The sequence below is a fragment of the Aptenodytes patagonicus genome, chromosome 10 (genome assembly GCF_965638725.1).
Source record: "Aptenodytes patagonicus chromosome 10, bAptPat1.pri.cur, whole genome shotgun sequence".
Lineage (NCBI taxonomy): Eukaryota > Metazoa > Chordata > Aves > Sphenisciformes > Spheniscidae > Aptenodytes > Aptenodytes patagonicus.
The window spans coordinates 11,209,615-11,234,597 of record NC_134958.1 but is presented as its reverse complement, the minus strand read 5'-3'; the positions used below and the strand labels follow the sequence as shown (position 1 = coordinate 11,234,597).

Below are 24,983 nucleotides of genomic sequence, written 5' to 3'. Positions count from 1 at the left end.
CCTATGAAGGCAAAAAAAGAACTGAAACAGGCCTTTCTTCTGTCCTTTCCACTTGATAATGAAGGCCTGAAAAGCTCTAAATTGGCGGGTTTTGTTCTAAGGCTTTAATTCTTTCCCCATTAGGACAGCTGGAAGACTTTCTGGACAGTCAGAAAAGAGGTCAGTATGTATCAGAGACAGTAGAGAAACCTGCAGATTTGTTTGTGCAGGGATGTTTAAATCTCGGTGGTAGATTACTCATTACGTTGCACATGGTAGTCTGGACGCTGCAGACATTTCTTCCAGGACAGGACTGCGAGCAAATGTCCAGCTCAGCCTGTACAAATGCACGAATGAGCCTGAATTATTTGCAATCAGTTGACACCAGTCGAGTACTTCTGTGTTTCCACGTTTACGATTTGTGTAGACAAATCCTGAGAAGGGCAGTGATTTTAAGTCCGATTATTAAAAGCTTTTTTGCTTTATTTTCTTAACAGCTGTTTCATCCCAACAGTTGGGAAAAAACCACCTTTTCATAAGGATTCTGTAAGGATCTTTCAGCTGGAGGATGAAGCAATTTCCCATCTACATTTCCTGGTGTCTTTCCATGCGATCAATGAATAATTCTTCCTGATATTTTAAAAGTTAAAAAAATAATAAGCAGTAAATGACAGTTAAGGAGAAGTAAGCCAACCCAGACTTAGCCCTGTCAGCAAAGTCTGCTTGTTTCCCCCGCATTTCCAGATCACCTTAGCAGTTGTATTTTCCAGGTTTGAGCAGGTTACCCCAAGTAACCTGTATTTGTTTGACAAAGCGTGATTATTACTCGTAACTTTTGAACCTCAGTAGTCACAGAGAGATTACAAGTGGCTCGGGGAAGGCATTTTGGCACGTCTCATCTAGTCCCCATGCTTGTAGAGCCTTCTCCACCACACTAAATCCATCGTCTGTTGGGTCAGAAAAGTACGTAAGCTGGCTGAGCCCCAAAATCATCTGCTCATGAGACAAGCTGGCCCAGGGCTGGAGGGATGGAAATTGTAACACCTGCTCGGAGGTGGCGTGTTGGCCGGCTGCTCAGAGGAGCTGGGCTCAGCCGCAGTGCTGCCTGGCCACTCTCCCACTGCCCTTCCAGCCCTGCCGAAATCACTCAGCCCCACAAAGATGTGTGGGCAAGCGAGAGCAGTGAGGAAGTGATGGCTGTTGCTTAAAAAAATAACGTCGATGCTTGGGGAGCCTTCCTTCCTCTCCAGGGTGTGACATTTGTCAACTGATGTTGCATCTAACCTAGTGGTAGCAAGAGCTGGAGAGGAAATACTCTCCCCTCTTGCCTTCCCTGCCTCCGGCACCCGGAGTGCGCAAGAGCAGGCAAAGGGATAGCCGGCAACCGCGCTCAGCTTTAATTTAACTTAGAAGTAGGTTTGTCCAGCTCCTTTAGGGCAAAGAGCATCCAGCAGCCCTTCACGCTTCTGAGCAAAGCCCCAGGCTGTCCCTCGCAAGAGATCTTCACGCTAGCCCTGGGGGCGAGTGCTGTCTGGATAATTCCTGCAACCAGCTACGAGGAAATATTTCTCCTCTCCCCCCACCCCAGAAAAGCTTTGCATGTGGAACTTGTTAAAGATTTGTCCCGAGCTTGTTTTTTAAACATAAGCCACGAGTCAGGGTGGGCCAAGGAAAACATACCAGTGCAGAATACACCTCATCAGCTCCGCCAACCGCTCTGCAGGCACCGGCTTCGCCGCGGCTGGAGCCAACCGCGAGCGGTGAGTCCGTGGGGCGGCGCGGCTGGGAGGGGGACTCGGCACCGGGAGCCGTGGCCGTAGCCGGGGCACAGCGAGGGCAGTGCCTCGTGCTGGCCACAGAATGAGGGGGAAAAGGCTGACCTTGCTGGAAATCACAAGACGCCGGCGCTGCACATCTGGGGGTGACTCGGCCTGTGAGCCTGGCTGGCCGGCAGGGGACACGCCGCGGGGGTGGACACCTCGGTGTGGGCGCGGGAACGGCACCCGCACGCCCTGGCCAGCCTCGCCGAGCAAGGGAGGGCAGTCCGAGGCCCGGACTGACCACTCCACCCTCCCAGCAATGCCTCGCCGTTCCCAAAATGAGGCCAAGTTCACCACAGACGGGATGTGTGTGTGTGTGCGTGTATGATCAATATATTGACAATGTAATAACTGAAATTTTATTGTAACTGCATGTATAGTCAGTATAATGTATCTTATTGCAATGAGACCATACGTAGGGCTGTACAGATGCATATTGTCTGCCCGCCCTTGCGAGTGCTTCGGCCACAGGCCTCGCCCGGGCTGGGGCGAGGGGCGCGGGCCGTTTAAGTGGGGCCCGCCCTCCGGCCGACACGTCCCAGCCCTGACCGCTCAACCAACCCCGCTCCACCGCCCTTCCCCGCCGCCCATTGGCCAGGTGGCGCTGAGGGTCCCGCCTTCCGGCGCTGCTAGCCAATGGGAGGAGAGCTGGGCGAGAGTCCGGTCTAGGTTGGTGCGTGTGGCCGATGGCCGGCGAGCGGCGGGTCAGTGCAGGGGGCTCGGGACAGGGCCCGCCACGGGGGACAGGGCCCGGCCGCCCCTCGGGGCGCGGGGGCTGAGGGCAGAGGGGCAGGGCCAGCCCGCCGCGGACCAGGGGCCCGCGTCCCTCCGGCGCCGAGAGGAGCGGGGCCCTGCGGGGATCGGGGCCCCCCGGAGGCGCTGAGAGGGTCGGGCCCCCCTGAGGCGCCGAGGGGATCGGCGCGGGGCCCTCGCGCGGGGCTGGGGCGAGCGACGCGGCGACCCCCCGGGGGCCGAGAAAGGCTCCGGGCGGGCCGCCGCCTCGCTGTGCCCTGTGGAGGTGCCGCCGTCGGCCCCGGGAGCGGTACCGGGAGCGGAGCGCCGATCCCGGGGTGGGGGTGCCCCTCTGCCCTGCCGAAAGGGGGAGGGGGGCGCGGGGAGGCGGGCTCCTGCCTCCCTCTGGTTGCCGGCACCCGGTTCGCCACATGTGTTAGTGCGGGGCGGGAGACAGGCCGGCACCCTGCCCGCCCGACCCAGGGGTGCGGGCGTTGGGGCGGCCAGAGCCGGGCTGAGAAGAGTTTTGGCCCTCCCTGGGGAGGAACGATAGGTGAAGTGCGTCGGGAGAGCAGCCTCTGAGGAGGGCGCTTGGCTTACAGCTCATCGAAAGGCGGAGGTGTCCCACAGGAGCGTCCAGGGAGACCGCGGCCTTAGACCTTAAGCTCTTATAGCACTGCTGTGACCCTGCCTGCAGCCTGCGGGTGCCATGCTCAATACTAACGAAATGCCATAAAATGGTGCTGGTTTCACCATAAGATTCCCTTATGGGTAGATTGAGAATATTAAGGTCAGTGGAGTTCCGTGAGAATGGGGAGTTTTCTTACCTGTACCTGACCCCGACAACAAATTGTTTGTGGAGCTGAGGACTGAAGGAAAAAAAAAAAAGAAAGGAGCTTCCTAATAACTTGCTGCTGTAGGTCTAGCAATAATTAAAACAAAGTGCTCAGGCAGGTTCTTGTCTTCATACAACAAAATGACCTTGTCATTCAGGTTGAAGTTAAGTGTGGCTTGAGCTGTCCTTATTTAAAAAAGAAAAGTGTGCTTCCATGAAATTAAAATGTGGGTTCCTAAAGTGTAGAGAACTAAGGACTTCTGGAAAGGTGACATAAAGGATAATTTGGGTCAGTTTTTAATGAGGTAGGAGATCTGATGTGGTGGTTCCATGGATTTTTTTTTTTACCATAATTGGAGACACCTGGCTCAAGTGCATCTGCTGCTTTTTTTATGAAATTACAGAAAGTAGTATTTACGATGTGTAGCAAAGTAGCGTTACGTAGTGGTTTGTCCATAAGTAGACAAAAGAAAAGTTTGAAAATAATCTACCCATTGTTGAAGTTTGTGTACATAAGGTTTCTGGTATTTCTGTCACTGCTGTTAGAGTGGCATCTTTTGGGTTTGCCCCTGAGAAGATCTGGGTAGAAGGAGAGCTTTGTGTGTGTGTGCACGTGTGCAACTACTGTGCTCTTTATCCATTCTCCCATATCTTACATGCTAAGAAATAAACACAGGTATTAAGGAAATTTAAAATGTCTGGTTTTTGTTCCAGGTGCTGGTATAAAAGATGAGGCTGAATGAGAGCCGGACAAAATCCTTCCAGGCTCCTGTCACCATCCATAATTACCCGGGCAGGCAGGTGTATGTGTTTCCCAATGGCCGATCTGATTCGGAAGAGTCATCAGAGGAGGAACTCAACGTTATGGAATTGCGACCGAGGGGCAAGGAGCAGCAGCGATGCAGCACTTCTCGGGACAGAGTTGGAGACGTGGTACTTCTGGAACGAGAGATTACAGAGGATGATAATCTTAACAAGCTAGCCCTGCAGTATGGTTGTAAAGTAAGAGCTGTGTCTGTTTGCTTGGTTTTAATTACTTCAGAGGTATTTTATGTGTAGTTTAGTTTCCAGAATTGCAGGAAGGCATGCTGTTGTCTAATAGTTTTGACACTGAAAAGTGTTTACCCTGTGTATTTCATGAATGGTCAATATCTGGGTAAAACTGAGCTGGAGAAAGGCAAAAACAAACAAACAGAAATGAGTTCTTCAGCTAACAGCCTAGGAAGATGCTGTCAACCCCACACCCTGTGTGACCTGCTTTCCTGTTTAATTTAGGTGACTAAGTGCAGTGTAGCAGTCATGATTTGTACTTAGTTATTTAAGTGAGGGCAAAAAGTAGGAAGCTGAGTACAGAGATGAGGGTGAGAGCTCTGCTCTCAAGGAGCGTACAGTTTTTGAGGAAAACTGAACAGCGCAAGGAAATGCCACTCCGACGGGGTCTAGTTTGGTTTTTTTTTCCGTTTATTTTTTGGAAGGTATGAGCTTACATATTGCAAGGAAAGTCTAAGTCTAACAGGGGTGGACTTGGAGAAGGAGAGGTGCCAAAGTCCAGGTCACAGAGTCCAGGTGCTGTCTGTGCGTGTGGGTTTTGATTGTTTGCTGTTGTACCCAGAAGTGTGTGCGGTTCAGCCATCTGTGGGCAGAAGGGAGTGCACAGTGAATTTTCTCTGGAGTTGGAACATACTACAAAATACATTTTCTTTGTTCCAAAGCAGAGCGCTTCATAGAGAAACTGTTGAAAAGTTTAGTTACCTGATCTGAACGTTAGAAGTACCCTGTTGTTTAGCAGTTAAAGCTGTATTTTTAGAGCCTCCTTTATCTGCAAGCTAGACTGTGATTAAAAAGTTCCATGATGCAAACAATTGGACAGTGACCTGGATGGAGATAATGATACAGTACTGGCTCAACTGCTGCAATACTATTGCAGTATGTCTTGCTTAACAACACAGCTGTGTGGTGCAGCTGAAGCAAGAGGGCTTAGAGGAATTGCGACAATTCCTCCCCTCCCATTCCCTTAGAAACAAAAACAAAACAAAAAAGAAACCCTTCTAGGTTCTGCTGACGAGCCTGATGCATGTGAAGAAGCGAGTCTGGTAGGACTTGAATAGGCCTTGATTGGCACCAGTAGAGCATGAGAACTCAGAGCTACAGCAGTTGACTTCGTAGTCACGACTATATGCTCATCTCTAAATAGTAGCAATTGCATCGTTATTGCCTCTTGTGCCAAATCACAGCAGTTTGGTGAAGAAGGAAGATTCTGAACAACTCCTTTGGTTTATGGCATGAAAAAGCCTGCTGTGCCCCCTGTACTGTAACTCGGGAGGGCTCAGTCCTGTCCCTGCCATGACTGTTCATCTACCTCCTCTGCTGCCCCGCTCCCTGAGCCTTTCAGCCCCAGCAGGTGCAGGTAGATCTGCTCTGCCTGACCTGCTTGAAGGCTGCTGGGCTTGTCCGGTACAGAAGGCAAGCTGATGGGGAGAGACCATGTAGTCAGTGTTCTCCTCCCACAGGAAAAAACTGTCCTGCTGCCTCCCTCCCTTCCAGAAAGGACACTTCTGACTTGTTCCAGTTAAATTGAAGAGGTACAGAAATCCTTATTATTGGAGATCTGTGCATTTGTTGTCTGTTTACAGACTGGCACTGATCAATTTTTATGTATTTTGTTTTACTTGCACAATTAAGCAGCTCCTGAAAGGCTTTCAGGTCATCAGTGAGGAAGATTTGTAGCCACAAATGTATGCGACTGTGTTTAAAACATCCAGGATGAGCTTCTCCTTGAAATCAATGAGAACTTGTCATTGGTTTCAGAATCGTCAGGGCCTACTTGGGGTGGGGGTATTAAGACAGTGCAACAAATAGCTTTGTGTGTGCTACAGATAACTTGGCAGAGATGCAAAGCACTTTACATTTCTCATTTTTACTCTTGACCATTTATAGTCCTGGCCTGCTTTTGGCATTGTTCTTAGCTGGGACAAGAGGAGCTCGCTGCAGCCAAAAAAATGAGTACAGAAAATAAGCCTAAATGGCTTGTGGAGCCGAGTGCTCTTGCATGCTTCCCATCAGCTTTGTTTGTTGTTTCTGCGTGAGTGCTGTTGCACTTTCTGTTTCTAGAGCCTTAGCACAACATTGCAGTGTTTGATTGCAGACACTGCAGGGGATATTTCCTGTCCCAATAATTTGCTTTCATTGGAACAAAACAAAAAATTGAAGAACCACCTCAGTTAGGAGGCTTTGGGTCAGATTGTTATTTCATAACTAAATAATTTTGTGGGTTTTAAGTCCTGATGTTATGCTGGGGCAAGCTGTGAGGGGTCTGAACCAGCCACTGAGGATTCCCTTCACCTGAGGGGCACCAGATTAGGATTAGATTAAACATCCTATTTTCAGATTTCTCAAGCTTTGCAGAGTAAATGTGAGATTCGGGCATTCATCTCATCTCTACCCTTCAGCAGGGTCTTGCTTTCTGGCTGTGACGTAGCAGACCTGCCACCTTTCAGGGATGGCATGTAGAGGAGCTTGATGTGTGGTTCCCTGACAGCCTGTACGGGCTGGAGGGGAGATCCACGGAGAGAGGCAGCTCTGCAGGCAGAGCCGCTGCAGCTCCTCTCTCCTGTGGCCCAGTGCAGTGTCCTCCGACCTGTGGGAACTCCCTGCAGGGGAGGGAGGACTGCCCTCCCCTTGGCACTCCTGTGCTGCTGGGGTTGGTACCTCCCTGCTCCTGGCAGCCAGCCGGCAGCAGCACAGCCTGCAAGTAGCCCTGCACATTTGTGGATGTTCAGGCTCCCTTCTGGTGTATTCATGTATTGTCTTTCAAAAGGAGATCTTTGCCCTGAACTATCAATGATGTTGGCGCTGATGGCGCTTAACACATTTGCTGAGGAAGTAAATCACTTTCTTGTTTTCAGTTCCCCAGTTTCACTGGTAGCCTCAAGCTTGTGAATGCAGTTCATACAGTGATTTACGAGATTTCTAAAAGAACAACTCAAACTTTCTCTGAAAGTGCAGTCCTCGTACCGTGCCTCTTCTGTATGATATGTCGGAGGTGGTTAACCTGTTTGTGTTGCCTTTCTCTTTGGTTTGGGGTCTTGCTGTTTTCTTCACTTTGCATCCTCTAGCCTTTCCCTTGAGGTTCTTTCACGTCTCTGCAGGCAGCTCTGGAGAGTTCCTTGCACGCGTTGACAGTCCTGTTTGTCTTCTTGGACAGAGGATTTAGGGCAACTGAGAAGTTCTTGTACTTACTTATTAGGTGGTTGTCAATGCACACTGTATTAAGCTGTCTTCTCTTTATTTAACACTGAATAAAGAAACGCTGCCTTGCCTTTGTCTTTTCTTCGATATGGCTGCCCTTGTGACTTACGCCGTATGTATGGTTTGTTCTTTCTTGCTCTTCTTACTGCTCTTTGCATCACCGAGCCAGGTGGGAATACCAGTCACAGCTGGAGACCCTACACGCGAACAACCAAAGACGATCACAGATGCACAGAACTTATTGCCGTAAGCTGTGGAGAAATGAGCTGTACGGAGCTGCTGTCATGCAGAAGAGGGGTGGTGCTTGGGAACATGAGCAAAGGGTGCTCGTGTCTGTGTGGGAGAGAGGCTCGCCTGCTCTCTGCCAGGCTGTAATCTTACTTTCAAAACTGCAGCGTGCTCCAAAGATGGAGCTCTGTTCACTCTGAAATCACTTTCTGAGCAGGGGGAGGGCTTTCCCTGCTCGTAGTGACGTTGTCCTCTCACCTTAAACACTCATGCATTGTTTAAGGTATGAAAACTATTTTTAAAAGGATCTGCTATAAAGACTCTTCTTGCCTTAACTTGGATTAGAAAGTAAGTGAGAGAAGGGTAAAGAAAGCAGAAGGAAGGAAAAACAGTATTAAGCAAAATGCAGCCCATGAGAGACAGAAGAGCAGTAGAGGAAGTTATAGACTGGTTTAATAGGGGACCGTCTCTATCCTGCAGGACCTGGAGCATCCCTGGAACAGCTGGGAAATCTCTGCAAAACACGAAGCCACTTGCAGCCAGGGCTTGCTTTTATTTTCTGGCTGCTGCTTGTGCACTAGTTTTGTAGCTGCTTCCTGCTTCAGTACTGGTAAAAGGCTGGGTTGTCCTGCACTAATATTTGTGTCCTTTTTGGATTCTGCAGGTTGCAGATATCAAACGCGTCAACAACTTCATCCGGGAGCAGGACTTGTATGCACTGAAGTCCATCAAGATCCCCGTGAAGACCCATGGGCTGTTAACGGAGAATGGCAGAGAACTAAGGCCGCTCCCGACGGGGCCCTCCCAGACCGGCCTGACGCTGGTGGACTTACCGGAGCCTGATGACGGTGCGAGCAGCTCTGCTGACGGCAGGCACCTGAGCGACTACTTCAAGGGGATTGACAAGAGCATTCAGGACGCGGTGCAGGTGGAGGTCCAGCTAAACACAGAGTATTGCATGGAAGCACTGGAGAGGCCGCTGCCCGAGTCAGGGAAGCAGGAGACCAGTAATGGTGCGGACTGTGGAATCCAGTGGTGGAACGCAGTTTTTGTTATGCTCCTGATAGGAATTGTCCTGCCAGTATTTTATATCATCTATTTTAAAACACAAGGCCTGGTGGCCCATACCTCCAACACAACACTAACCTCAAATATTTCAATGGATGGATTGGAAGGGAAATTACCACAAAGCTCAGTTGTAGAAAAAAAATCCTAAGGGGGAGAGGCAGCCAAATACAGCCTTTCCTCCCGGCACTGAAGCCCGTATGCCAGTGACTCTGACTCGAGTGCATTCAAGGGGATAACAATACAGATTATTTTTATTTTTTTAAGTAGCTGATGTTGTAATCCTGAACTTGACTGAAAGTGAGGTGATGTGATTTTATGGAAGAATAAGGATGCTTTGTTGCTTATAAAGACCATCAGGCAGCTGGCTTAAGGTTCGTGAACTCTGTTGAGGGAAAGTTATTTTGTAGCGATTGACTCATCTTGGTTGCTTCAGGTATTTATTAATGCCTTGTCTAAGAAGTGAATCCTTTGCTGCTGAGCTAAAGGGTGCAGTATTAATGTGATTGGAAAGTTTGGGGGTTGTTTGCGTTTTAAGAAAACACTTCTTGCTTAGAGTAGAAGCGGGGACTCTTCTTTTTCTCTGGACTGTCATTTTTATCTCTTGCAGACCATGGCAGTGTTGGCATACTTAACCCTAAAATGGTGACTTCTGGTGGGTTAAGCTAGGTGTGCTGCGGCACGAGGATGCTGACAGCACCTCACCTTTTCATCCTTTTGAGCAAACGTTTAAGCTGTGTTTATTAGGATGCTTCAAGCCCACCGCTGGGGAGGGTGAGCCCAGACCTCTCCTCCTCAGTGAAATCCTTCAGGGACTTCTCTTGAAATCCGGTGTCTCTGCAGGCGGCGCTCACTGCAGAATCCATGCTTTCGCCAGGGTACTGCGTGTCCAGAGCCAATACTTCAGCATGACTGCAGATGGCCAAAGAGTGTATTGGAGGAGGACGTGAGAGTAGCGTTAGGCCTGTGGTACGTAGTACGCGCTTCTCAAAGGCTCATTTGTTGGGCGGGGGAAGGGGCTCTAGCCAGTGTTACTTTGGGGGGGGAGAATTCATAATGGTGCATCTCAAACACCCAATTGCAGTCAATTGATTTGAGTTTCCTTGGTTGTAGTCTTCATGCGGGAGAGCCTTGCTAAGTAGCATTTAATTTGCAAGGGCCGGGAAAGAAGCCCTGCATTACCTTAGACAGTCACGGGAAGACGTGTAAATCTTTTATAGGATGGGGACTGTGAAGCTGCTGCATGTTAAGTGTTTCTGTGAACTCCTGACGTTTGCATTAAGAAGCTTCTGAGTGTGCAGGCAAGACTAATGAAGCTTCGGAGGCTGGTGGTGTCCTGAGATGTCTGTGCTGTTTAGGACGAGTCAGTAAACACTACATGCTAGGAGTGAGCAGAAAAATGAGGCTTTGGGGAACTTTGTTGCAAGAAGAATTTGCCTCAAAATTTAATTCAGCAAATTCAGAGACTGTGGGCAGAGGTAAACTCTCATGTAGAACCAAACACTGAGGTATTTTGCAGCACAGTTGCATGAAACCTGGCCAGGGATGGGGTAATGCTACAATATAAGTAGCAGCCAGCTGAATGCGGCGCTCGCTGTTTCGGTAAGGGTCTCAGCCCTTTCCTGAGCCGCTTGCAAGGGGCCTTGGCTTGTCTCCTGCTGCTGAGCTGGCAGCTGCCGTCATTCCCGAGCGTGAGGGCAGAGCTGGTGGGCAGGGGGGGGCAGAGCAGTTGTTTGTTTGTCTTCCCCTCCTCGCCCCGCACAGGCCCCTCCTGCCCCAGGATCTGTTCCATTAAGCCCCACAGGCAGTGGCAGGGTGGAGTTCAGCCCTGCCCTGCCTTTCACCAGTGGGCACTGCTGCCACCGCGACCTGCTGGGGTATGAGCGAGGGCAGCATCTTTCGCAAGGCCAGACCAGTGCCCCTCTGGTAGGTGATGCTGACACTAATGACCCTGGCAGTGCGTCACAGCAGGGGAATGCGTGAGGGGCTGTTTTGGGTTTTGGGCCTTTTTTTGAAAGCCTTGGTGAACACTGTCGTTTACAGCTCCGTGAGCGAAAGTGAAGCTGGGTGAGAGCTGTGGTACGGGCTCATGTTGCAGACGCAAGCTCTTCCTTCCTGGCCTGAGGAAGAGCAGACTGACAGCGTCTGGGGGGAGCGGGGGGCGGAGATGGGATTGAGGCTTCCCAGCAGCCTGAGGAACACCACGCCAAGCGAGTGGAACCACACAATCTTATAACAAGAACCTGCGTTTCCTGCAACTGTCAAAAAACTGCTCAGGAAAGCCTGAGGGAACCTAATTTTGCAAATGAGGACTCTAAAGTATCTTATACTGACAGAAAACCCCTTGTATTTTTCTTCTGTGAAGGAAATGTATCTCTCTTTGTTCTAGGGGGGGGATTATTACATTTTTAAATAAAGCAAAATGAAATAAAAGCACAAGGGGCACCACCCACCCCAGACGGCATGCGCTTTCTTTTTTGCCACCACAGCTAGACTGAGCACTTCCCTTAGTCAGCTGAGTGCTTTGCAGCATCTCCACCTGCCACTAGAAAGAGTAAGAATTCAGAACGCCTTTCTCCGCCAGGGTTTATTCTCACACAGGAGACATTCGGTTCACAGAACTCCATCCCATGGCCACGAGTGTGGGGGGTGGTGCCGCTTCCTTATGGCTGGTTTCAAAATGCAGAGCTGTGGCCACTGAGGTGGAGCAGCGATGGGCACGGGGCAGTGCCGCACGGTGCAACTCTGCCCGCAGTCACCACACCAGGTTCCCGGCACCCCGGCTGTTTGCCCTGCTCACAGCAGCACTTGCAGCAAGAAGCAGGAGCAACAGCAGCGAAAGGAGACGTGAACGCCTGGAGAGGGGCAGGAGGGAAGGGCTTGCCCTCGGGTCACCAGGCTGAACCTACCCAGGGTTTTCTTGCAAGTTTCTGTAAGCGTTTGTAGTAAGGTTCTTACAGAGCATCAGCTCTTAATTTGAATGTAATAACAAGTATATGTATCCCCAAAAATCCATACCGATTAAAAGAATCGTTGCTGCAATATACTTCAAGACTGAACCTGAAGAGGGGGGGCAAAGATGCGCTCAACAAAAACATGTTCTGCAAATACGAGAGAGGCCGGAGTACACAGTAAAAGCCAGTATCTTTACTTTAGTGAATGCAGGATACAAATATTTTACAACAACCTCTAGCATTTTCTTAACCATTTGATAAAAAGTTCACTAGAATATTTATTGTATATTGAAGAAAAAACAACACATTCAGGGAAAAAAATTGAGATTAACTTATTTTTTTCTTAAAAGATTCGTCTCAAGGATGGCAACAAAGTCCAGCTTGTGCCGCCAAACGGCTTATCATCATTAAACCGTGAACAGCTTCTTTGTGAACTGTTGACTACAAACATTTACCAAATACATAAATCTCTTTTAAAAAAGCCATTTTAAATATAGCAAAGCAGTGTTCTCTTGCACAGCAAAGTGAAGAAAGTTTCTACTAAGATTTAAATGTTTACATTTGTTAAGTCTTTCTTTCACATTCTGATTTAACTTCTTCCCATGATCAATTGTTAGGAGTTATTTTCTTCCTTATTTACTATGTATTTCTTGTGCGCACAGTAATTCGCAAGTTTCTGATGCATTAGTGTCCTTTAAGTGAAAGGAAAGGCTAAAGCATTTTTCTCTGACGAAGCCCTGATAACGGGTATTTTTAAACACTCTAGCGAGAGCTCAGAGATGGAGAGGTGATTTGTCACAATAGCAGATAAAAACCTTAAATCATTCAGACTTGAACGGGTTCAGACTAGGATTGGATCCACTTGCAACTTCGTTCAGTACAGTTAATTAAAAAAAGTATTTTTTTACCTGTTGAAATATCTGTGCTATGTCGTCTTTTCTTTTTTATAAAACATTTTTACAATTCCTAAAAAAGTATGTTCCAAAGTTAGTTACTTGTTATTAAAAATCAGGATTTCCCATTTATTCAACGGCATGAGATTCTCCCCCTGAGGCGGGAGGTCTGTGAAAAGACTTGTTCTGCTGAGTCTGGTGGAGGGCTTGGGGCAACATGTGACCAGTCCCGTTAGCCGTTCTTAAGAACCGATGATTTTTTTATTTTTTTTTAATTCATTGGTGCAATTTCAATACAAACTCTAACCCTTATGTAGCTTTTTTCTTTAAGAAAACAGTAATAGCACTGTTTAAAAACCTGCATAGAAATAAAGACTATTGAGATACAGTCAGCAAAGCCATCTTATAAGGCACACAAGAAAATAGACAGTAAATGTGAATGCAGAACTCCCACTCAGATGTACAGCAAAGTTCATATATGTGCATAAATAATGAAAAAAATCATGTAACTTCTCAGAGCATTAAAAGGTTCTCTGAAGTGGTAAGTGAATTCGGTCACCATTAGAATGAGTCTCGTCTTCCTCTACGCTTCAGTAAACCGGTAACTAACTGCAATAAATGGAGAGTAATTTCCAAAGGTAAGTGGCTGAAACGGATTGAAACCGGCAGGTTTTTTAAAGTTACCATGACGACCAGAGATCAGCTTTGGAAGCTGTACATACTGACTTTGTTCTTCAATCGCCCGTTAAAGCAAGCAGCCGAGGAGACGGCTGTCCCCGGTGGATTTCCCTTTCTCACACTTCCTCATTACAGTATCGAGTAAGTGATTTTTTCAGTTACAAAAAATAAAAAGTTAAAGCCCAGGCAAAAATCTAATAAATATCAGGGATAACTTAAAGGGATTTGGATAATAAGACAGCACTGTAGTTTCCTCCCCAGAACTAGAACTACCAGCAGTAAGATTTATTTGCATCTAATAAATTTGGTTCCCGGTACAAACGAACACTTCAGAGGGGCAGGGAGATGAGGCGCATAGCAAGGCCCTGGAAAGAGACCGGATTTCAACCGGGCAAGAACGCTCCCTCATGGGAAACGGGCTCCACCAAACCAGGCTGGTATAAGCCGGTATACGGAGTTTTTGGCTCCCGAGCCTTTTTGCTGCTCAAACCCGGCTTTTACCCCCTCCGATGGTCTGAAGTTACCAGGAGAAGACTACCTAGTTACTTCTAGTCACCCAGAAGTTACGAGGAGAGACGACGCTGCCCTTGCTGTCCTTGTCACGACACAGCCAGACTGTGCAAATCAGATCGAGCTACCCAACCCAAGTACAAAACAAAGCCTTCTCCTAGCCAGCTGTTGGGACACGATGGGCCTCCGGCCTCCTCGCTCTATTTCATGGAAGCGGCAAAGAGGAACAGCAAATTTATTTCTGAGGCTTTATCCCAAACCACTTACCGACTTAAAAAACCTTTTGTGCTCATCTGATATGTGTTATTTCCCTATCATGAGAAATTAGGTCAAGTTTTTCCACTCTTCCCCCCCCCCCTCCTCGGAAGAGGCAGTTTTAAAATGATGCCTTAAAATGTGTCGTAACAGATTTTTTATATTTATGCAGGATGAACTTAACACCGGATTTTTTTTTTTTGCCACTTTGCTATTTATATACATATATATAAAATGTATAATGAAGCTTAACCATACAGCACAGAGATTACAATTTAACGGCACACATTCACCACCAGTGAGGGGGACAACCCCTTTATACACCCTCTGAAAAATCTGGATAATAATATTAATAATAATTAAAATCCAAAGAAAGTACAGTATATTTAACAAAATAGTAAATATTAAACAGTGAATACTCTACTTAATAAGGACCTCGCCTTTTTTCAAGTTGGCGTCAATCCACAAAAATATACTTTTTAATCTGGTGAACGTACAATACATAGGTACTTACACCAAAGGTGATAATATATTTAGGATGCTATATACACAAAGAGTTTGGCTCAAATTTAAATTTACATATAAGTGTTCATGGCTTATTTTTCCCCCAAGGTTCCGCCTGCAAGTTTTTCCTTTTCATCTTTGAAAGCAAAAACTAGAAAGTCAAAATAAGATAAAACTGTACTCTACAAAAAAGCTACAACATACAGCTTTGGCTTATATAAATAATTCATAGCAGAATGTGTTCAAAAGTACTGTATATAACTTTATATATAGTCTTCAATTCATTAGGGTATTGTTTTCTTTAATATAAAATATACATGAGCTAAAATCCGTTTCTATATTTTTCAAAGGTATGAACGTAAAAACAAATTTGTCAAACATATTCCAATTATAACTTAATATATTAATTTTATTTTGTTAATGTTCTATTTTCTAGGCTAATATTTTCTGAATATTTCATGCGAGTTCTCTATGTCTCTCTCTCACTCATTAAAAAAATCACTTCTTTGACCCAATACACTATTTTTGTTGCACGTGCAAAACAGGGTTTTTGTGGGTTTTTTTGTTGTTTTTTTTTTTTTTTAAATCTCTTACAGCATCAGCCCTTCTCCATGCACCCTCTGCAATAGAGACCCATGCCAGGTTGGGTAATATAAAGGTCATTTTATGTACAGTATTGCTTTCTTCTTCCTGCTTTTCTACTGCTCTGCTGCTACAAAGCATTATTTCTTAACTACGAGTAACCATACAGCTTGAATAAAACACACAGGGACATTACTACAGGCGAGCCCTCTTGGTTTCTGCAATCTAGTGTGGTAGGATTATAATGCGGGTACAACGTTTCTTTGCAAAACAGGTTATATTATTAAAACAACAAGTCCAGGTAAGTGCCAGACTAGATCAATACCTATAGGATTGTTCTGTTACATTTTACCATGGGACATCTGCAGCTATACAAGAAGTTTGTCGTAAGTGCCTGATGATTTTGTGTATGCTACACACACGAGCACATATATATGCATGTGGAGATATATATATGCATGTATGTATATACATATAAATAGACTTATTTCACGTCCTTATTTATAAATTTAGATATGTCAGGACAGTTCATTCTGAGAACGCAAAACTGAAGAGGCAACACTGCAAGTTTATGTCACCCATGTGTCCATCCTCATTCGTTTTACCGATGGACTCTCTCTATCTTCGGAATTCGGTGGCCTTCCCAGCACGACAGGTGAATGGAAATCACTTCTCGGGTCTTCCCGATCGCTGCCATCGTAGGAGCTGCTGGAGCTGCTGAGACTGTCGACAGGAGAGCGACCCATTTCCTGCCGCGACTGCTGCTGCTGCTGCTGCTGCTGCTGCTGCTGCTGCGGTTGTGGCTGCTGTTGCGGGAACCCAGAGGGAGTTACACGATCCCGGGGAGGTGAAATTGGTTCAGATTTTATGTTGATGTTTTGGTTGGTATTAATGGATAAATTCGAACCCTGAGATAGCTGGCTGCCAGTACTGGGAAAAAGAAAACCAAAAGGCAGAAATAAGAAAACATGAAAAAGGAAAAGAAAGTGACAATTCATGTGTCTGCATGATGGTGTGGTCCTGCTGATCAACAGCCCCAAAATGAGTATGTAAGTAAATGCAACTTACTGAAGTGAAGAAACAAAGCTGAAAAAAGCATTAATTAAAGGTCTGAATGCATTTATGGAAGTCAAAAAACAAACAGAAATACTTCCAAACATTTAAGTTCATCGTGCAGGTGACTCCTTCGTAAGAGGCTGGGCCTGCAGGGACACAGCTTGTCAGCTTGAGCACTGAACTAACTGAAAAAACATGAAAAGTGAATGCTTTTGCAGCCGAGAAGCAAACTTGAAAGGCAATGCACCATCACCAGCAGACACGAAATTAAAATGGTCTTGTGCTAAATATTCCCCAGCGCAGATTATTCAGCTTGAAGTGGCAGAAGGTCCCAACTGAGTGCGGTACTGTAACGTTACCAAATTTACTTACACAAGAGAGCTGAGGGCTGCTGGACCAAGATGGTGCTGTTGCCAGGCAGATACCTGCCCTAAAGACAGCATTCCTGGGGAGTTAAATCCCTGCAAGGCAGACAGGTCTGCACTAGTCAAGGAGTAATCTAAGAGGGAAAAACAAATAAACAGGAAAGTAGTTTACAGATTAATTTTTTTATATATACACAGACATACATACATATATATATAAAAAAATGTGATACACACGCACACACAAATATAAAGGCTTTCTGCACAAAACAAATAAAGGCAAGTGACCCAAAGGAGTCCAAACATGAAAACTTTGAAGTCTGGGAGCAGTCCTAACTTCACAAGGAGCTTAACAAGACATAAGTCTCCAAATGACCGTTTTTTGTATTCCACTTTCAATTCCTACATGTTGCTGTCTCATATAGCTTCTTCTGAACCCACAGGTACAACATATTTATGCATTTTTATATATATATATATACACACACACATCTTACAGTAAGACAAGTATTTGCATTTTTGAAGATTTTAGTCTGGATGGAAATTTCAAAATGAAACAAAAAGGGACGAATCAATACAAGTCATTAGAAAGGAACGGTGTTTCTTGCACTGAACTTCACTAAAGAAATACCGACTCTGGTTCAGTTCCCAGATGGGAGGCAGCAGTTAGTCAGATGAGACGCAGATAACGTTTGGTGGGCTCATGTTACAAAGCAGTTCATAGTCCCACAACCTATATCCAAAACCAACCACGCAGCTGCAGTCTGGGTGGGGAGGCACAGGCAGGGGCAGGATGCCTAAGGGATGGTATGACCACAGTCACTGCAACTGGCAGCCTCAGTGACCCCTCTGTCCACTCCACTTGTGCAGTCCTACTGTAACGCATCACATTCTCCCTCTCCCCACAACAGCTTCACTTGTTACTTCATGTCTGATTAAACTGTCATCTCTGTTTCAAATAAACAAAAGAAACCTCTTTATTTAGAACAAAAAATTATCATTATTTAGAAATACAACTTAAATGGATAATAGAAAATACAATATATTCCTAATCAACACTTGGCGACCGGGACCGGCTGTTAGTTTTGGCTAGGCTATAATGCTTAGACAGTTCTCACTTCCTTCACACAGGGGGAGTTATTTTCACTTTATCATTATCACTCATGTTTTTCTTTCAGGTTTTAAAACAAAGCCGCAAACACTTCTCTGCTTTTAATTATTCTGTAATATAGCTTCCTTAAAATAATTTCTAGTCTCTTGACAATGCAACAAAATGCTAGCAGCCAAACTTATTTTATACTGCCAGCAGATGAACCAAAAATTCTGCTTAAGTAGGGTTTGTGTTTTGTTTATGTTTGGTTTTACGTTTTTTTGGGTTTGTTTTTTTTTTTAAGTATTGTGACAACAATTTTTTAAGTATTTATGACAACACCATTATGATTTATCTCTCTTGAGATAAGCTTTCTTGAACAATTTCCCCATTCCCATCCACCAGCTGGTTTCCTGTGGACAACTTCTAGGTTTCCCTTTTAACAGCCTACAAAGGAAGGAGACCCCAGCGCCGGCAGGGTATTGCCCTTTTCAGAGATGCATATGCATCACTGCAAGAATCTTCCTGAAGACCGTGGGAAGCCCAGCTGCACCCCAGCAAGTGAAGCTACTTAAACTGCATCCTCCTTTTTGTTTCATTTCTTCTTGGTTGACATTTTTATTGGAACTCCGAAAAACCCTCACAAATATTTCTGCACAAATTCAGAAAGAGTTTTCCCCAGCTGATCAATCCAAAGCCCTTTTGCAAGACTAAACTAAAAACTAAAACAACTGAAAAAAAAAATCCAACCCTCCAATGACTAGGACATGCACTCAACCTTCAAAGCAGCCAGACCTATGGCAACGTGCAAGTGTAGTAAATGTAAACATTTGAGATAGATGTGCTATTCTGTGCCAATGGGATTTCTGAAAGAGCAGACCTGAAGAAAATGTTTATAGGAATTCAGTTTCCATGTATTTTTTCTTGACAATCATAGCTTTTATGGTAACGGATAACTAACTTCTGGTACTTTAAGACAGAACATGTCTGATGGCAGGGGTTTGAGGAGATACTTTTCCAAAGAGTACATATGCCACCACACAATTAGCTGCATTATCATTTCCCTAAATAATCATCTATCTGTTAGCAGTAAAAGCAGGACACCAGTTTCTATACATGAGTGGCTTGATGCAAGATGGAAAAGTCGTTCAGACACAAGAGTGCCTTCTACGTGACGGAAACCATTACTGCTGTGACCCTAACAACAAGATACCTTTGAAGTTTGTGCCTTTGCAGAATAACTGACCTAGAGCCAGTAATATAAGGTATGGCTAGATATGCTCTGTCAAGTGGAAGTTACTATTTAACTGATCTCTGCAGTTTTTGAATATTTTTTAAAAATGCCTAGACTGTTTTAGAACAAGTAACTCGGTTCCTTCTGGCTCTTCCTCCAGCAATCTGCAGAAAGAATATTTCTGCAGCAAAACAAATTATATAGAATAGTATATTTGTGCAAAACTGATATCGAACATTTTAATTAAGGATCTAAGAACTGAATCTATCCTTTCCAGCCCTGAAAAAAACCCTATGAATCCAGAAAAACAATTTAGGTATCTAAAATTTATCTTAGTCCTTGCACTGCAAAACTGAAATTGCTACATAAGTGGTGACTACCCTGAGAATACCCTGATAACAATCTGGTTTCAACATCAAATTTCTTTTTGCAGATCCCCTGAAAGGCTCAATCTAATAGAAACAATTTTCAAGTGTCTGAAAAACACTAAAGGCTAAAAGCTTTTCACAAATTATTGCATTATCAAAGGAAATCGGCTGGATTTTAAAATTGTATCCCAGCGATAACAGCACTTGTCCGTTGCGTAGGACACCAGTTTCAATTGTCTTTGCTGCTTCCTGACATTCAGACTACAGTCTCTCTCTCCCAAAAAGCCTGTTTTAGCCATCAGCTTATAAGTTCTGGATGAGGGATGCACACAACACTGCTTCCCGAAACCATGTCAAACTGCAGGAGAAAATGAAGGGATTTGTTAGGTGAGAGGTAAAACTCAACGGGGGTCTTCTGAGCAAGGACCAGAACTACATGCTTACTTTAAACAGCCATTAAATGCAATATATAGAAAAATCTTTGTGGCAAGTATCAAACCAAGATCCATATGTCCAGCACATTCATACTTAAGCTTATAATCCAAAACAAGTCACCAAGCACAATTCTTCACTCTGCTCATTATACTGTTATTGCAACCCCATCTTCTCTTTCATTCATTTCTTTAGACTTTAACCACCCTCAGGGTAGCGATTATTTGCATAAATGTTCAACAATTTAGGTGGGTGCTACCACAGCATAAATATTTACTGTTGCTGATGACTAAACAGTCCCTCTCAAAATGCAAACCTCATGCATGCCAATAACTGCTTGGGGGCAGTGCCTCTGAGGCAAACCAATGCAGAAAGAGGCTGAAGGGTAGTAAATGTCAGTTAATGAGCACATTAATATAAAAAGATACAAATACAAAAAGATGTGAGTTGCTTGGCTGGAAGATGTTACAAGTCGAAACTAAAAACTGTAGTGAAGACTTTCAAAGCTAAAAAAAGCAGAAGAAAATGTATAAAATCGCATCTTTTTTTGTTGGGAAAAGTATCATGAATGAATGGCTACTCTATTATTCCATCTTCCAACATTATATACTCCTGATGGCGCCCCTCCTTGCAGAAAACAAAGAAAATTACAAAACCTCTAAATCACTCAGGTTTTAGCCATTTTCTACAAACCTTGAAGGTTTTTTTGGATTTGTCCTGACCTTTGCACAAGAGTAAGAACATTAGGTCACTGACAATAGACCAGTGCAGCGTTTTTTTACCCTTTCTTAAATACATTATCACAGAGGTGCCACCAGCATTGCTGATGGGCTCAGCTTCGGGCAGCAGCAAGTACATTTTGCAGCCGGCTGAAACACGCTCTGTCTGACATTAAGAACAGATCAGGAGCTGCCCCAGAGAAGCCACCCCTGCAGGACGCGTGTGTCCTCATCCCCCTTCCCCCCCACCACTACCAAAGCCTTGCCATATAAACCCAATACAGCAGCTCCTTAAGGAAAAGCTATTTATTCCTTCCTAGTATGTCCTCCACTGCCTCCCAGCTTCCTGAGCATTTCATGCCTGCCAACTATTTGTGTACAGCCAAAGGCGATACAGGTCAAGGGAAGAGATGCTACCGGGGAATCTCTTCTACTGGAGAGGTGGATCTTCCTAGATTCATAGAAAGACAACAATAATACTCTCAAGCCCTTCTGTCTAGCCAGAGCCAGAGCTGATCAGCTATAAAGAGAAGCTCTTTAAGTGTAGCTCAGTTCCTAAGAGCGATCATTGCAGAAGAGAGAAGCAAGATTTTTTTATTTTTTTAGAATTTGAAAGTCTACCAAATAAGACATAAACATTGCCAACACAGTGGTCCCCAGTTCAGAAATTCCTGTTTTAACAAATTATAGCACTTAGATTTTAATGCCTTAACTAGACTTCATCTAAAAAGAACAGTGAACTGGGGAATTACTTCCTTTGCTTTCCTTTTTAGTTTTTACCGATAGCTATTTTAACTCTGACTTACAAAATTTATTGACACTTATCTGCAATGTAGTTTCTCTGCAGGTGCATTTGAAAATTGAATTATGCATCACAGATCAATGGTAATCAACCTGATGCCATCAAGGCTGCAGCCTTTCAAGGAAATGATTACAAAAATTCCTTTACTGATTACATACAAGGTCTGTAACAAATAGAGAACCCCGAGATTGAAGTCAAAATTATCTCTATCAGTATGGAGACAAAGTAGGAGGCACCACATCATGAACTGCTTTCCAAACCAGCAAACCAATTATCACTTATATCTCCAAATTCCTTGCATCACACCCATCTTGGATAAAAAGTAGTTTTAAGGTCCTTCAGATAATGGAGACTCGCAGTGGTGAAATGCTGACAATGCCTTCCCATGAGTCCCCACCTGACTCTCGATAAAACTGCTGAAGAGAAGGCGGCCCTATCTGGGCTTTTTTGTAAAGTGAAAGCCCCAGTAGAATCCGATTCCCTCCTGCTGCTGGAACTGAGCAGAGCAGAACAAAAGGGACAATATGCTCTGCAGTATCAACTATTGCTTAAACGTGAGGTATTTCAGTTCTCCGATGGAAAGCTTGAATGCTACTGCTGTAAGCAATCCATTTTATTGTGTGTCTCTCTTCAGCTGTGTGCAACCTGACTGACAAAGCTTCTTCCTGATGTCTCAACATTTACATGTTTTACAAGCTAAAGGCTCATTTTTGATGGTAAGAGCCTTCATTTGAACTGAATAGGAAAAATAAAGTGAAGTGTCACAGAAATGCAAATTTTCTGGGCTTATGAATCACAAAAGCCTTGTACATCTGACAGATCAAGCCACTCATTAAAAACAATGCTTACCAGTGTTGTAGGCTGTAGGCATGGCCGAATACACCAATCCCTGTGGAGGCAAGCTTGGAGTTGTCACAGACACCACAGGGGTAGCAAGAGGCTGTGTAGACTGAGAACTACTTATCCTTTGGGTATTCTATAAATGATTAAAAATAACAACATGTCTTGTGATATCAGTTAGAACAATGGAAAATCAAGTGCTAATATAAAAATAGCATTCAATTAAAATGGGTTTCTTTGCTTTATTTTTTAGTTACAAGTACAGCCCTTTTGTCAGGATATATTTTCTAAACAGGCCAAAACATTTCAAGACAACCAAAATGATCTTGGCAAACTGAAATGAAAAATTAAGACTCACTGGTCCGCTTCCCATGCATGCAGATTTCAATAGTGTTAGAGTTGTAGGACATAAAAATAAATGCAATTTCTTAGGGATATACATAATAATTCTCAGAAGTTCTTAAGTGATTTAAGAGTTTTTAGTCTTAATTTTTAAAGAGGTTTTAGTGCAGATGGTGAGGTGCAGTTCCACCAGAAAAGAATCTCCCACTTCCCAGCTGTTTATCCAATTTTCAAAATTCTAGCTGCCAGTTTTGACACTGTGCTGACTACACCTGTCCTGAAAGGAACAGAGATCTTCTAAATTTGTGTTGATAAGACCTCAGTGATAAAATAATCTTGCTGTTCCCATGGTTCCTGAGAAACAGAGAGTACTTGTTATAATGCAGATATGTTTCAAAGCAAATGACATTTGAGTTCACACAGAGCAACTGTGCTTTTTGACAGGAAAAATAGCTCAACTAGATTGTCTCAGATTATCCGTTCTAACTGTAAGCACAATGTGGCTTTTTAACAACAGTCTTTCCCATATACCAGAATGAACATCTGTAGCAAACACAGCACTTAAATTAAACTCTTTAACCAAATTTGCTGTTTAGAAAACCTTGTATTAAACACTGTGGTGAATACCACCAGACAGCAAAGCTGCTCTGACACAGAACGTACTACTCTTCATGGAGGCAACTTTAAATCTTTCTTCAAAATATGTAGTTCAACACCATTTAGCCGTGCCAGATACTGTCAAGAACAGCAAATGCTACTTTTTTTTTTTTTTTTAAACAACAGATACTTAGTTTTACCTACAGAAGTCTTAGAAATACTGGAAGTATAAGTCTCTACACCCTATATTTCTACATTCTTATAGAACCATTCCTGATTAAAGGGAGCCAGATTTCAAACTGCTGAAAATACGTTTTTAAAGCAAGCCTCCCTCTATCTCTGAAAAAATATTTGCTACAAAAGTAGCAGGTTTTCATCTCTTTCGTAGAGTTCCTTTTCCTAGCTTTAAAAGACTGAAGCTACTACTACTTTTTTCTTATTTTGGACAGGTGTACAAGTATTTCAGTATCTGCAGCACTTAATTTTTTTCTCCACTGATCTTGAGAGAGTGAGCGGTATTAAAAATGCATGATTCCCTTTATAATAATGGAATGAGCAGGCACAGAAACATGGCTCTATTCAATTTTAAGCTTAAACTTGCTAAGATGAATCGAGGGCTAGCAATCCTTGGCTTGTATCTTTCCAATTTAAAGAAAAAAAGTATAGCACAGCTACCACATTAAAATTAGCTACAATCTTCCACTGGCTACCAGCTTCTGATCTCTGTTTTGTCTGGCTGCTGTTAAAAGCCCACCTTTGAGCCTCGTAAGAATTTGGAGGCTCTTTGGCATTTGTTCAGCAGATGTACTCACTCTGCTTCAGAGCTCCCAGATTTCAAAGCCCTAAGTCACAGAGAAAGTCACACTGATTTTCTGTGTAATTTATCCCTTTAAATCACTTATGTACTTCTGAAAATCTCCACTAGACCAAGTTTATCTGGCATAAAGATATGTTATTAGAGCAGATTTTTGTGTCTGTCAGAAATTGACCTTTTTCCAAAGCTTTCTTGGATGGCAGCCTATAAAGTTGGGATTACTGTATAATGGAAAAGTTAGAGGAGTATACTGGGAAACAATCCAGACCAAAGGATTTCCCCATGGGGTTGGTTTTTTTTTTTTTTTTTGAGTGGCTAATAAAGGTAGTTTTCTGAGGTAATTTATTTCTGAATATAATTCCTGAACACTCAGCCATACAAAGACACTAAGACATATTTAGTTGTGTCTAATATTTGTTGTACTTGGAAATTCAGCCAAAGATTCATGAAAACTTTTAGGAATTTTTTTTATTATTTTTTAAACCGGTGCAAATGATAGCAGTAACAGGAAGAATTCAGTATCTTTCTTTCATGCTATGCTACCGTTCATAACTGTTTTTCATATTCAGTGCTCAGTTCCAACCACACAGAAAGAATGTTCACAGACATGATTTGGAACTGCTTTCTAGGACTGGAATTAGCATCAGAAATTAGCATAATAAGAGACGTAACATTGCAGGTGTACTTCATATTTCTTTACCATATTTGAGGAAGACACTAACTACTACATTTTCTTTGTGTGAGCTTTCTTCCCCTAACAGATGAGCCCAGTTTTTAAAACCACTAGAGGGCCCACGCTCCATATAGTATCCATAAACCAACGCGCCTCCAGCAAGTCACACTATTTCACACTGCAAAGAGCATAGCACTTTTTAACAGGTAGGAATACCTTAACTCAAGTGCTCTTGCATAATTCCAGTTGCAACACGATTTTGATTAAGTGTTTTTACATCGAATTAAAATTCTATTTCTTGCACTGGAAACCAGACACTCCTCTATAAAGGTAGGAAGGGCATGCATGACAGCTGTTTATAACCTCAA

At 44.0% G+C, this 24,983-nt stretch overlaps 2 protein-coding genes across 15 annotated transcripts in view; one reads left to right on the top strand and one right to left on the bottom strand.

Moving 5' to 3' along the window:
• Nucleotides 1–2,443: 2,443 nt before the first annotated feature.
• Nucleotides 2,444–11,346, top strand: LYSMD4 (LysM domain containing 4). Of its 3 annotated transcripts, none has more exons than XM_076348025.1 (3): nt 2,444–2,468; nt 4,081–4,368; nt 8,507–11,346. In XM_076348025.1, exons 2-3 carry the CDS (start codon nt 4,096–4,098, stop codon nt 9,056–9,058), a joined length of 825 nt encoding a protein of 274 aa, XP_076204140.1. In that variant the 5' UTR covers nt 2,444–2,468; nt 4,081–4,095; the 3' UTR covers nt 9,059–11,346. The 3 variants fall into 3 exon arrangements, with proteins under 3 accessions (XP_076204140.1, XP_076204139.1, XP_076204138.1); XM_076348024.1 differs by lacking the exon at nt 2,444–2,468 and adding an exon at nt 2,474–2,503; XM_076348023.1 differs by lacking the exon at nt 2,444–2,468 and adding an exon at nt 2,952–3,321.
• Nucleotides 11,347–12,032: 686 nt separating this feature from the next.
• MEF2A (myocyte enhancer factor 2A) overlaps nt 12,033–24,983 on the bottom strand; it is a 98,960-nt gene continuing 86,009 nt past the window's right edge. For all 12 annotated transcript variants that reach the window (XM_076348011.1, XM_076348016.1, XM_076348015.1 and 9 more), the window contains 3 exons: nt 22,199–22,325; nt 16,712–16,838; nt 12,033–16,213 (listed from right to left, as the gene is read on the bottom strand). In XM_076348011.1, the coding sequence (XP_076204126.1) occupies nt 15,853–16,213; nt 16,712–16,838; nt 22,199–22,325 (615 nt within the window). In that variant the 3' untranslated portion in view covers nt 12,033–15,852. The remainder of the gene's footprint in view (nt 16,214–16,711; nt 16,839–22,198; nt 22,326–24,983) is intronic.